This window comes from Narcine bancroftii, chromosome 1 (genome assembly GCF_036971445.1).
Source record: "Narcine bancroftii isolate sNarBan1 chromosome 1, sNarBan1.hap1, whole genome shotgun sequence".
NCBI classification, from domain to species: Eukaryota; Metazoa; Chordata; class Chondrichthyes; order Torpediniformes; family Narcinidae; genus Narcine; species Narcine bancroftii.
Window position 1 is genome coordinate 151576907 of NC_091469.1, and position 13872 is coordinate 151590778.

Sequence of the window (13872 nt, forward strand, 5' to 3'; positions counted from 1 at the left end):
TCCACCCCCTTCCCTCTCTCCATTCACAGAGATTTCTACCCCCCTTCCCATTTGCTAGTGTGTCCTCCCTCCCTTATTATCTCCTTTCCGTCGGACTGTGCTCCCACCCCCTGCCTCTCCCCCCACCTGCCTACATGATACTCACACTCCTTGATGAAGGGCTTAAGCCCGAAACACTGGTGATGTACAAAGGACACTGTTTGACCTGCTGAGTTTCCCCTGCCTGCATTGTGGTTTTACTTCAATCACGGCATCTGCAGAGTTTTGTGTTTTAGTTCAGAATTTGTTTCTTTGTGGACAGGATAGATGTATGATGTACAAAATGTTTAAGAAGGAAACTGCACTTGTACATCTTCAAGAAAAAGAACTTCACAGATTTTTATCAAGTATTTTTTCCCAGGCTATATGATTTTAGATCTTCAGAGCATAGGTTAAGATGAAAGAATTAAGAACTTGGAGGCAACATTTTTACCCAGAGGATGGTCCGTAGGTGGAAAAAGCTGCCAGAGGAAGCTATCGAAGTGGACACAATTGCAACGTTCAAAAGATGCATGGACAAATTTATGGATAGGAAATGCTTGGAAGGATATGGACAAAATGCAGGCAAATGGAACTAGTGCAGAATGACAACTTGGACACCGTGGATGAGTCAGGCTGACGACCCTGTTCTATGCTGTATTACACCATGACTATTTCTGAAAAGCAGCTATTGTAGGAGTACCATAGAACAACGGAACATTAGAGCACAAAAGTAGGCCTTTTGGCCCATCTAGTCTGCGCCAAAATACATCGGGAAATTATGCCACGGGAAGGTCACATACAGCAAACAGATGCATTGAAAGTGAATCAGCCCTCAAACAGAGCTGAGTTGAAAAGCTTCCCACCAGGGATTCCCATACGTGTTTCCTCCAGGTGATCCAACTTCCTCCCAGACTCCAAAGTCGTGTAGGTGGGTAGGTTTTAAGAAATCAAGACACGCAGTACAGTAACATGTCCATTCAGCCCATGAGCTCGTGCTGCCCATGTACCACAATTGACCAACAACTCCCGGAGGTTTTTGAAGGGTGGGAGGAAACCGGAGCACCTGGAGGAAACTCATGCAGACACAGGGAGAACGTACAAACTCCTTACAGGCAGAACCAGATTCGTACCCAGGTTGCTGGCTCTGTACTAGCATTGTGGTTTACTTCGAGTTTCTCCTCATGTGGGGGTGTGTGGTAGAATTTGTGGTCGTTAATGTTATTGTGGGGAGAATGAAAATAAATGGGACTGGAGTGGGATTGGTCTAAAAGGGTGCTTGATGGTTTACACGGACTCGGTGGGTCAAAGGACCTGTGATGTGCTATGATTTCTGCTACTTCAACAGCAGGCATAAGTGAACTGGTTGAATGTAGGGTTTCTGCAAAACTCTGATCAGAGAAATAAAGGGAGGACATGCTCAAGTGTCTCAAATAACATGGCCCCAGAGAAATATGACCTGTTGTGCTGGTTCTTTGAGAGAGCTGTCCAATTAGCCTCCAAATCCCTAGGCTCTTTCCCCTTCCAAGTATTTATCCAATTTCCTTCAATGGTTATTATTCAATTTAAGTGGCAGATTCCAGTGCATAACATATTGTTGCAAAACAAGTTTCACATCATCTCACTTTGGATTTTTTTTTCCAAATCGCCTCGCCAAGATATAACCAGACCACATTTTGAAACAAGGGAGGAGGACACAACCTCAAAAATTAATTAGGAGAACAATGGTGCTGAGAGAGACGTTGAAAGTTATTACGTGCAGGATGATCAGGGTCAGTGGGAGAAAAAGATCACGTTGACAATTTTATTCCTCCCACTGATGTTGCTCAATCTGCTGAATTCCTTCAGCAGATTGTTTCTTGCCTGCTGAATAGAAAGTTTTTAATTTCATTTAATTTAGACTTACAGCACATGCCTCCCAAATACCCCGATTAACCTCTGACCCCGGTACATTTTGAAGGGTGGGAGGAAACTGGAGCCCCAGGAGGAAACCACACAGGTCATGGGCAGAACGCACAAACTCCTTACGGACAGTGCGGGATTCAAATCATTGCACTAACGGTTGACTTCACATCTTATTCTCGAATTTGACTTCTCGTATTTTGAGTGCATGGTTTGGGGAACTCTTGAAAGTATTCTAGCTGCATCATTCATGGCATGGATTTATTCACTGTCCTGACTTGTTCTTTAGAGACAATAATGAGCTGCTGCCACCATCTTCAGACAGCATGTCAAAATGCTGTAAAGTTACACATGTAGGACTTGAATATATATAAAAAAAACATTAGTCTAGCCTTCAAACCCTAAGGGACCTTGTCGTTAGGGGTATGTGAGAGGCCAGAGAGGAAATTGGATTATTGGACAATTCAGTGGAAGCTATTTCTCCTTTGGCAGCCAAATGCATGCGCGCGCACACACAGCCATCATTGAGATCAGATATTATTTCCAGTAGGGTAAGCAATCTGTTCTTGTTCTTCAAGAGAAGTGTGCAAACACCCACAAATAGAAAGAATCAACCAGGCATTTACACAATTACACTCATTCTAAATTTACAAATAGCATTTTCACATTCAGTGTAATATATTTACTCTAACAAAAAATCTTGGCTGCTTAGTGTAACTAAGTCATGAGGGAAAATGTCAATACAGTATAACTCCTGGTATCCGGCACCTATGGGAATTGGTAGATACCGGATAAATGAATTATCCGGTGGCTTGAGATTGTGTGTTGGGTGGATTGGCAAACTGACCCCAAGGGGGCACCAATTTTAAACTTTCGTATTTTTTACCAATTCATTTTCCGCAATTTTTTTGCTGGTTTCTTGAATTCCGGATAACAGGGATTTTACTGTACAGGTACTTGCTTATTCTATCCACTTCAATCATACATTTTAGAATCAATTTAATTAATCTTCATTTAGCCCAACGCCAATAAATCTTATTTCTCAAAGTTGCACGCTTTTCATAAGGACCCTGTATGATATTTGTTTGTTATACTACAAATACCTGCGGAGAGAAAATGATTAAATCGATCATTAATTACTGAACTTTTAACAGTCATTTAATTTTGTTTATTTGTTCCCAAATTTTATTTAATGCAATACATTCTGATTTATAAATGAAAACCCTGTCATGGATTTAGACAAATGTCGCCTTATGTCGTGCTTCCAAAGTCTTGCTCCTTTCACTCTTTACCGTAATCAAGGATGGTAGTTCTGACATCTGATAAACTCCTGTACGCATTCTTCCCTGGCAAGATTTCAGTTCAGAAATATATCCTTCAAAACTCAGATTCCCATCCGACCCTTCGGTAATTGTGCTGGTGTCTCCTGATTTCGTGCCATCAATGTCAATAATCTTGGTTATAGGAAGTCCCAGCTGGGAGTGGTTAGTGCTTACAGTCAAGGCGGTTGTGTTTCCACTTGTCTGCGTCTCTGCGTCGGAATTCTGGTCAAGACGAGGCCTCATCCATGCAATCTTTCCCCTTTCCTTTATCGAATCTTTAGTGGGAGGTGAGAAAAATAAACGCATCAGGGTCACTGCAACATAAGTGATTTAAATTCAAACATTCTGGCTCTCGTTCAAAAACAGCATGCATACAAGAAAGACATGACCCTAGGACACAAGGGACACATGACCCTAGGACACAAAAACAGCATGCAGACAAGACCCTAGGACACAAGAAGTGGCTTTTATAGCATTAACTGCTGAGATTCTCATTCAGTGAAAGCATCAGCACTGAGTCGTGCAGTTCAGAAAAAGGTCCTCAGAACCACCATGAATATATTGTCCATCGAGTATGCATCAGTACTGATCCTGTTTTCTAGTGCAGCCATGCATCGATTTGTGTCCGGGTTACTCTCTGGAAGTGGAGATGCAAATCTTAAGTCGATCACTATAGGTTAAATATACTGTACAACGTAAGATACCATGACACACATACATATTTACCTAAACCTCTATATTGTGCATACACATATATTATAGATTTCAAATAAATAAATGCACTGTACTATAAGTTAGGTGTATATTGTGTACCAATATACGGCTGGCAGCACAATTGCTTGGTTTTGACTTTTGAGCCCATGTGCTGAATGCGTGATGCTTAACTTAATGTCCACCAATGCTCGTCCACATTTGTCCCAGCACAAATTTTTAAAATTTTTATTAAGCCCTAATGGTGACCTTGGACATCTCTGTGATCAGATGTTACTTGATTGGGCATAAGTTGAGGTATGGCTGTACTTGGTCCATGGCCTTCCATACCTTGCATTTCAAGTGTTCATCTCAATACTTCCTAAATTCTTCTTCCTCAACAACTTCTTAAACGGGGGGAGTCACGTGATGGAGTAGTGGCCAGACGGTAAACTCCAGCCCTCTCCAGAAAAGTCGGAAAAAACAAAGGAAAACACAAAGGCACAGAAATAAAAGTTAAAGAAAAGTGAGTATAAAGGTGCAAAGAAGATGGCGACGAAAAAAGAAAAGTCGAAACCAATGGTAAGAAGAGAGGAAGAGAAGACAACGGAAGATGAAGGAAAAGGCCTTACCTGCTCGAAGAGGCCCGTGGTGGAGAGAGAAACCCGCTCCCTCAGGTCGGTAGAAACCGGACTACAAAAATGGCTCGCTGAGCCGAGTAAAAGTGTGCAACCGCGCATGCAAAAAAACACATCGACGGGAGGGGTGACCAGCTGGGGAGTCGATCTCCACAGCCGGCAATGACAGCTGCAGAGCACCTGCAGCAAGAGGAGAACACAGAAGACAATGGAAACAAGAAAGAAGAGAAGAGAAGGGCAACAAAGAAGCAGCAGGTGGCCAACCCAGAGGAAGAAGAAGAGGAAGAGGAAGAGTACAGTGAGATAGAAGAAGGGAAAGGCAAGATAAAGGAGGTACTTTCTCTTATTAAAGAATACATGGAGTCATTAAAAGAATGGCAAGCGCAGGAATTTGATGATTTAAGAAGAAGAATAAACAATACAGAAGAGAAAATGAATAAAATAGATATGACCTTATCAGAAATGGGAAAAAGAATGGACAAGGTGCAGGAACGAGAAGCAGCAGTACAAATGAAGGTAGAAGACTTAAAAAAGAAATTAGAGGAATCTAATAAAAAAGTTAAAGAAACACAAGAACTGTTTGCTCAGAAAATAGATATAATGGAAAATTATAACAGAAGAAATAACATAAAGATAGTGGGCCTTAAGGAAGATTAAGAAGGCAAGAACATGAGAGAGTTTATAAAAGATTGGATCCCTAGGATCCTAGGATGTCCAGAACTACAGCAAGAATTGGAAATAGAAAGGGCACATAGAGCATTGACCTTTAAACCACAACAAAAACCAAGATCTATTTTAGTAAAATTCCTAAGATATACTACAAGAGAAAAGGTACTGGAGAAGACAATGGAAAAAGTAAGAGAGGGCAACAAGCCACTGGAGTACAAAGGACAAAAAATCTTCATTTATCCAGATATAAGTTTTGAACTCCTAAAGAAGAGAAAGGAGTTCAATACAGCAAAGGCGATTTTATGGAAGAAAGGGTATAAATTTATACTAAAGCATCCAGCTGTATTGAAAATATTTATTCCAGGACAACAAAACAGACTATTCTCGGATCCAGAAGAAGCACGAAAATTTGCAGAACAATTACAAAATAGACTAAGGGATGAAGACGTGTAATAAGAGTAAAAATGACCACGATTTATATGTATGTGGGTAAAGAAGTATAAGTGTGTATATGTATAATGTGCATACGTGAATGTATCTGTATTTAGAGGAAAATATAGATAGTATAGACAAGAATTAATAAGGGAAGGAAATGGAATAGAGGGAATAAGGAGGGAACTAAAAGAGTGACCTTTGTTACATATGAAAAGTGAAATCTTTTCTGGGGGGGCTGGGTGGGGGGGGAGTTGCGGTCACTGCAAAATCAGCTGACGCTTGCGAGTGAATTCGCAAACCCAAATGGAGAGGGGAGATGTTGTTGTCCGACAAGGGATAAAGGACAACACAGGAGGGGAAGGGGAGATTGGGGCTAAAGAAGTTTTAAATAAGAGAATAAGGAAAATGTTTGATGTTTTAGGAATGTTGTCTTATAAAGGGTTTAAAATAAGAAAACAGAAATGGAAAAGGAGGAAAGGTAATGATGGAAAAACGGAAAGGGAAGATAAACAAAGTATAAAATGGCTACGTTGAACTATATGACTTTGAATATTAATGGAATACATAACCAAATTAAAAGGAAGAAACTGCTAAATTTACTGAAAAAAGAAAAAATTGATATAGCATTTGTGCAAGAAACACACTTAACTGAATTGGAGCACAAGAAATTAAAGAGAGATTGGGTAGGACATGTAACAGCAGCATCGTATAATTCAAAAGCAAGAGGAGTGGCTATATTAATTAGTAAAAATGTGCCATTTAAAATAGAAGAGGAAATAATAGATCCAGCAGGGAGATATGTAATGATAAAATGTCAGATATATTCGGAGTTTTGGAATCTACTCAATGTATATTCACCTAACGAAGAAGATCAAAAGTTTATGCAAGATATCTTTTTGAAGGTAGCAAATACGCAAGGGAACATATTAATAGGAGGGGATTTCAACCTGAATTTGGATTTAAATATGGATAAAACTGGGAAAAAAATTAACAGAAAGAACAAAGTAACCAAATTTATAATTAAATCAATGGAAGAAATGCAACTTTTGGATATATGGAGGAAACAACACCCAAAAGAAAAGGAATATTCATATTACTCGGCTAGACATAAAACATACTCAAGAATAGACCTATTTTTGTTATCAGCTAGTATGCAAGATAGAGTAAGAAAAACAGAATATAAAGCTAGAATACTATCGGACCATTCACCCTTAATATTGACAGTAAAGCTAGAGGACATCCCTCCAAGAATGTATAGATGGAGATTAAACCCCATGTTATTTAAAAGGCAGGATTTTAGAGAATTTATTGAAAAACAAATAAAAATGTATTTTGAAATAAATACGGAATCAGTGGAAGATAAGTTTATACTATGGGATGCAATGAAAGCATTCATTAGAGGGCAAATAATAAGTTATGTAACCAAGATGAAGAAGGACTACAATCAGGAAACAGAGCAGTTGGAAAGGGAAATAGTAAATATAGAAAAAGAATTAGCAATGAAGGAAGATACAACTAAAAGAAGAGAATTGGCAGATAAAAAAATAAAATATGAAACATTACAAACATATAAGGTGGAGAAGAACATAATGAAGACAAAACAGAAATATTATGAACTGGGTGAAAAAACGCACAAAATCCTAGCATGGCAGCTTAAGACAGAACAAGCTAAGAAAATGGTATTGGCATCAAGGAAAAAAGACAAACAAAAATAGATGAATTTCTGACTAAAATTGAACTACCAAAATTACAAATAGAGGAACAAAATAAATTAACAGAACCATTTGGAACAGTAGAAATACAAGAGATAATAAAAAAATTACCAAATAATAAGACACCAGGAGAGGATGGACTCCCAATAGAATTCTACAAAACATTTAAAGACTTATTAATTCCGCCCCTCCTGGATGTAATCAACCAGATTGATGAAACACAAAGCTTACCAGATTCATGTAAAACAGCAATAATTACAGTAATACTAAAACGAGGGAAAGATCCACTCTCACCAGCGTCATATAGACCAATATCTTTACTAAACACAGATTATAAGATAATAGCTAAACTATTAGCAAACAGATTAGCAGAGCATGTACCGAAAATGGTAAATTTAGACCAAACTGGATTTATCAAAAAAAGACGCACAACAGACAATATTTGTAAATTTATTAACTTAATTCATGCAGTAGAAGGAAATAAAGCACGTGCAGTAGCAGTTGCTTTAGACGCAGAGAAGGCCTTTGACAGAGTAGAATGGAATTATTTGTTCAAAGTATTGCAAAAATTCAGTTTACCAGAGAAGTATATTAATTGGATTAAAGCATTATATAAGGGACCGTTAGCGAAAGTGACAGTAAATGGACATGTATCAAAGCAATTTAACTTAAGCAGGTCAACGCGGCAGGGATGCCCACTATCACCTTTATTGTTTGCATTAGCTATAGAACCACTAGCAGAATTGATAAGAATAGACAATAATATAAAAGGAATAAAAATAAAAGACAAGGAATATAAAATCAGTCTATTTGCGGATGATGTTATAGTGTACTTAACAGAACCAGAACTATCAATAAAAGAATTATATAAGAAATTGAAGGAATATGGAGAAGTGTCGGGTTACAAGATAAACGTAAATAAAAGTGAAGCAATGCCTATGAATAATGCGGACTTCTCAAAATTTAAGAAGGAATCTCCATTTAGATGGCAAATGCAGGCAATAAGATACCTAGGTGTACAAATAAACAAAAATCTCGGCCAACTATATAAACTCAATTATTATCCACTAATGAAAAAATTACAAGACGATTTAAAGCATTGGAAAGGTTTACCACTAACACTAATAGGAAGGATAAACTGTATTAAAATGAAAATTTTTCCAAGGATATTATACTTATTTCAGGCATTGCCAATACAACTGACAGAAAAATTCTTCAAAGAGTTAAAGAAAATAATAAGGAAATTTTTATGGAAAGGGTGGAAACCGAGGATAGCACTAGATAAATTAACAGAATGGTATAAACAAGGAGGCTTACAACTGCCAAACTTTAAAAATTATTATAGAGCCGCACAATTAAGATACTTATCAGATTTTTATCAAACAAGGGAAAAACCAGACTGGACGAGATTAGAATTAGATAAAATAGGGGAAAAGATACCTGAACACATATTATATAAATGGGATGAAAAATTGGTACAACATAGAACTTCTCCAGTATTACATCATCTCCTCAATATTTGGAAGAAGATTCATGTAGAAAGAAATAAAACAAACTATCAATTACCAAAACTAATATTGACGCAAAATAAGTTACTCCCTTTTACAATAGATAACCTTTCCTTTAGAGAATGGGAAAAAAAAGGGATTAAAAGAATAGAAAATTGTTTTTCAGGAAGTAGATTCTTATCCTTTGAACAAATGAGAGATAAGTACAATATAACTGGAGATACAGCGCTGGCATATTACCAATTGAGATCCTACTTGAAGGATAAATTAGGAAGCAGTTTGAGTTTGCCAGAGGGAAGTAACCTTGAATATGTGATTACAGATACAATGTTAATCAAAAGATTTATAACAAATATGTATATTAAACTGCAAGAAAAGGAAAATGAGGAAACAAATGGTAAAACTAAACAAAAATGGGAACAAGATTTAAATATAAAGATAAAAAAGGAAACATGGGAGAAATTATGTTCTGGAACGATGAGAAATACAATAAATACGAGGCTACGTATAATACAACATAACTGGTTACACAGACTATATATTACACCTCAAAAGTTAAATAAATGGGACCCAACAGTATCTGATAGATGTTTTTGATGTAAAAAAGAAATGGGAACAACAATTCATGCAATCTGGACATGTGAGAAAGTAGAAAAATTTTGGGAAGATCTCAATCAGATATTAAATAAAATAACAGAAAACAATATACCAAAGAATCCAGAGATCTTTCTCCTAAGTAACATAAAAAACAAAGAATTTGGAATTGACTTGGAGGATGCACAAAAAAGATTTGTTAAGATAGCTCTAGCCGTAGCAAAAAAATGTATTATGTCAACCTGGAAATTGGAAGATAATCTGAAAATACAACAATGGTATATAGAAATGAATAAATGTATTCCATTAGAAAAAATTACATATAGTTTAAGAAATAATATCGAAATATTTGAACAAATATGGGAGCCTTACATTCAATACAATAGCGAAAACCTACGGGGGACAATCATTACCTAAGTTGATGGAAGGAGAAGGAAAGAAAAGAATGGACTCAGTAGAATTTCTGGTGTATTTTTGACTGGTTTAATGTAACCTAGATTGTATACCTTAAATGGATGGGAGGGGGGGGTGGGTTGGGAGGAGGGAGGTGGGGGGGAGAAAATGTCACTGTATATGTGTGAAAAGGAAAAAGTGTGTATCATGGCTAATGTGATTTATGGTGTGAAAAATAAAAAATTAAAAAAAAAACAAAAAACAACTTCTTAAACAATGTGGTCCAAATTCCAACCACTCGATGGGAACACACATTGTCTTGATGGAGAAGATGGTCAGTGAGCAGCTTCAAGTTCCTGGGAGTACATATTTCAAAGGACCCCTCCTCCAGCCACACAATGAGGCAACCGTGAAGAAAGCAGACCATTACTTCTACTTTCCGATGAGTCTGAGGAGATTTGGCATGTTGTCGAATACTCTACCAAACTCCGACAGGTGCAGTGTGGAAAGTGCACTGACTGATTTGCACCACTGCCTGGTTTGGGAATTTGAGTGCCCAGGATTGCAGAAGGCTGAAAAAGGTAGTAGCCAGGTTCAGTGAGTAAACTGAGATTCATTGGTGGTGTTATACTGGTGCCTGGCTCCGGCCTCTCTACCCATATATAACCTTGACTTCCCGCCTAAGCCTTGAACCACTCTGAAGACCACTGTAAGATGCTAACCCCAGTTATAAGCTAATAAAAGCATATGTTCTTCCTCCAGTCGTGAGAGCTTTTATTCATGCTACAATTTTATTAGCTTATTCCCTAGACGATAGAAGTGCTACTCAAGTCTGGTATGCTACTGATAAATCCTCTGTCCCCTAATGCAGCTGAGGAATTCACATACTGGCTACATTGCTTCCAGGCCTACCTGAATGCGACCAGAGGTGTCTTCCACACCGATGAACTCAGGAGGATTGCATTCGTTTCGAGGCTAGAAACGAAAGGTTATGCAGCAGGTCTATATCAAGCTCCACCCTCCCATCCACTGAAGAATCTCTGCAAGGCACTGTCTCCAGAAGGCAGCCAACATCATAAAGGTGCCCAATCACGCAGGTCACAACACAGCTAAGTTCAGGCAGAAGGTTACAGAAGCCTGAGGGCTGCACCTCCAGGTTCAAGAACAGTGTCTTTCCAACACTTATCAGTTCTTGAACCTTCCTTTGTTACACTGATCAGGGGCTGCACCAATATCACAAAAGGACTGCACTACTGCAAACTCCTTTTATTTTCTTGCACGTGAATAACTGAAAATTAAGTACCAATTATTTATTGTCTCTTTTTGATTCAAATGACTATTGCAGTTTTTTTTGATGAAGGACCTGTTTGGCTGCAGCAAGCATTCAGGTACAAATGTACATTATACAATGTAGATGACAACAAACTTGTTATTGTTAAAGGATATTTTGTAAAGTGGTGACGTTGCTGGCAGCATTCTAATACTGCAGGCATCTCTACGACATTAGCCCCTCATGCAGTGAAAAAGCTTGACTGTAAAGGCAGAGATTCTCCACTCTTATGTCAGGAGACTTACCTCGATGAATGTGCCATGGCCGGCTCCAAGGCGCCGACTGCAATCCCTCTCAGGGAAGGATAATTGGAAGAGTGCTGCACTCCGCCGCCTCACATGAATGTCCACCTGTTGCATGCGGCTGGTTGGGGGCAGGCTGATAACGTTGTGTTGACGCCGTCAGCCAGTGACCCATCTCCCCTCTCCCTCCATGACCCCCTCAGGGCGAAGGCAGCCGGTGGGAGCTGACAGGTCAGGGGGGTGGCTGGCGGGAGCTGACAGGTCAGGGGTGGCTGGCGGGAGCTGACAGGTCAGGGGTGGTCAGCGGGGGCATCATGCGGGGGGGGGGTGGGCATCAAAGTAGGGGCCGTCAGGGTAGGGGCAGCCAGCGGGAGCCTTTCAGGGCAGGAGCAGTTGGCAAACTTGTAGATGGCATTGGAATTGTGCCTGGGCACACAGTCAAGGGTTTTAACATCTTTATGGACTAAATGCAGGGACTGAGTTCCCATTTCTGATGAAAGTAAATAGAGGATATAATAGAAAGGTCTGATTTTCCTTAGCTGAGGGATCGGAAACCAGAGACATACATTTAAAGTAATTAGAACTAGAAATGGATGGGAGATGAAGAAAAAATATCCACCAGGATGGGAGACTAGAACTCAATGAATGAAAAAAAATGGCAGAGGCAGATAACCCCGACTCATGAAAAAAATCCTTAGAAGTGTACAAGTGTTCAAGAGGCATGGCCCAAATGCTGGAAGGTGAAATTAGACTGGGTGTCTGCAACCAGCACTGACACAATGGGCCAAATGGCCTCAAAAAATATTGTTGGCCTCTCTTATGATTCTCAAAAAGATAGAATCTTTATACTTTCTCCAATGCTTCTATGTGTCAACCAACAGGGTTGTGAAATGGTAAAACTCAAACAGGCTCTGATTACCATGTTTATGATGCAAACTTGCTGAGATATTTTAATGAGCACATTTGGAGCTTCGTGTGGGAAAGAAAAAACTGCAGATGCTGACGATCTGAAGTAAAGACAAAAAGTGCTGAAGGAACTGTGATTCTCAGTTGCTTTACACCAAGTTCAAAATTTTGAAAAGGAGATCTTAATCAAAAGGATTTTCATATCTCCATGTCAAAAAAGACATTAAAGTATTTCAGAACAGTGCTGCAATCAAGTGTTTGAAGCTGCTTCTATCCAGAATAATTTTCACTCTTAGTCTTCACAATTATTTCTTGTTCACAAAAGGAGTTTAATTCTGGAAGCCAAAACTATAGATTGAGATCTCAGATTTCCATCCAGAATCATCTGAATCACCCGAAGCTCAGCTAAATTGCATCACTGATGGAAGTGAACCCTGGCTTTACCTCAGGAGATCAATTAATGTCACGTTCCACAGATAATGTTGGCATTAAATCTCACAAATTACACAAGTATAATGATTGAAAATATTATGAGATATTCTCATACAGAAGAATTTCATTCTGGGGTAGCTCTGAGAGGGAAGTTAAGTGATGGAAGTGAACAGGTTACAAAAGGAGAAGAAACTTTCAGTGTGCCTGCATGGTAGCAGAAACTTAATAACTAACAAAAGAAACTCGACTCGGTGCTGAGTGAAATAGGAAGTAGCTTTGACACCTCAACTCAAGAGCTATAGCTATTTCCTACTGTGACCCAACAATGATGTAGGAAATAAACAATTACAAAGCCATGATGTGACACACTGGGGTCATGTATGTTTATTCAAAAAGTCTCCCACAGTACTAAATTAATTATCTGCCTCATTCAGTTATTTATGAAAAATGCAAGCATTCTCAGCTCTGGCAACAATTCTAGAGCCATACGCCTGGAACAGTTCCTTCAACACAACTAATCCATGCTGTGCAAGTTGTCTGTAGTTGGTCCACGTCCTTCTAAACACTTCCTATCCATATATCTGTCCAAATGCCTTTTGAAGATTGGAATTGTACCAGTTTCTGTACCTTTGAAGGTACAGAACTCATTTGCTCTGTGAAGAAGCTCCTCTATTAACTCAGCTGTGCCCTTGTGCCTTCTGGTTCTGGAACTATATGCGCTACCTGGCCCTCATGGTTTTCTAAAGGTCCTCCTATACATCAGACAATAAAGACCCAGCTTATCCAACCTCAGAGGTCAGAGGCTGAGGGGAGACTTGATACGTTTTTATTAATTATCAGAAGCAGAGATAAGGTAGACAGCATTTTTTTTGCCATGATAAAAATATTACATTCTAAGGACATGCAGTTAAAGTGAAGGGGTGGGGGGAGTTTAAAGGAAATGGGTGGGGCAAGTTCTGTACAAAGAGAAAGTTTAGGAGACATCAAGGTTAAGTTTTTTTTATACAGAGAGTGGTGGGGGCCCAGAATGCATTGCTGGGGTGATAGTGGAGGCTGGAACAATAGGGACATTTAAAAGACT

At 38.9% G+C, this 13872-nt stretch overlaps 1 protein-coding gene across 3 annotated transcripts in view; it reads right to left on the reverse strand.

Moving 5' to 3' along the window:
• Positions 1-2525: 2525 nt before the first annotated feature.
• Positions 2526-13872, reverse strand: part of rgs12b (regulator of G protein signaling 12b) — a 268107-nt gene continuing 256760 nt past the window's right edge. For all 3 annotated transcript variants that reach the window (XM_069941849.1, XM_069941829.1, XM_069941839.1), the window contains exon 18: positions 2526-3517. In XM_069941849.1, the coding sequence (XP_069797950.1) occupies positions 3156-3517 (362 nt within the window). In that variant the 3' untranslated portion in view covers positions 2526-3155. The remainder of the gene's footprint in view (positions 3518-13872) is intronic.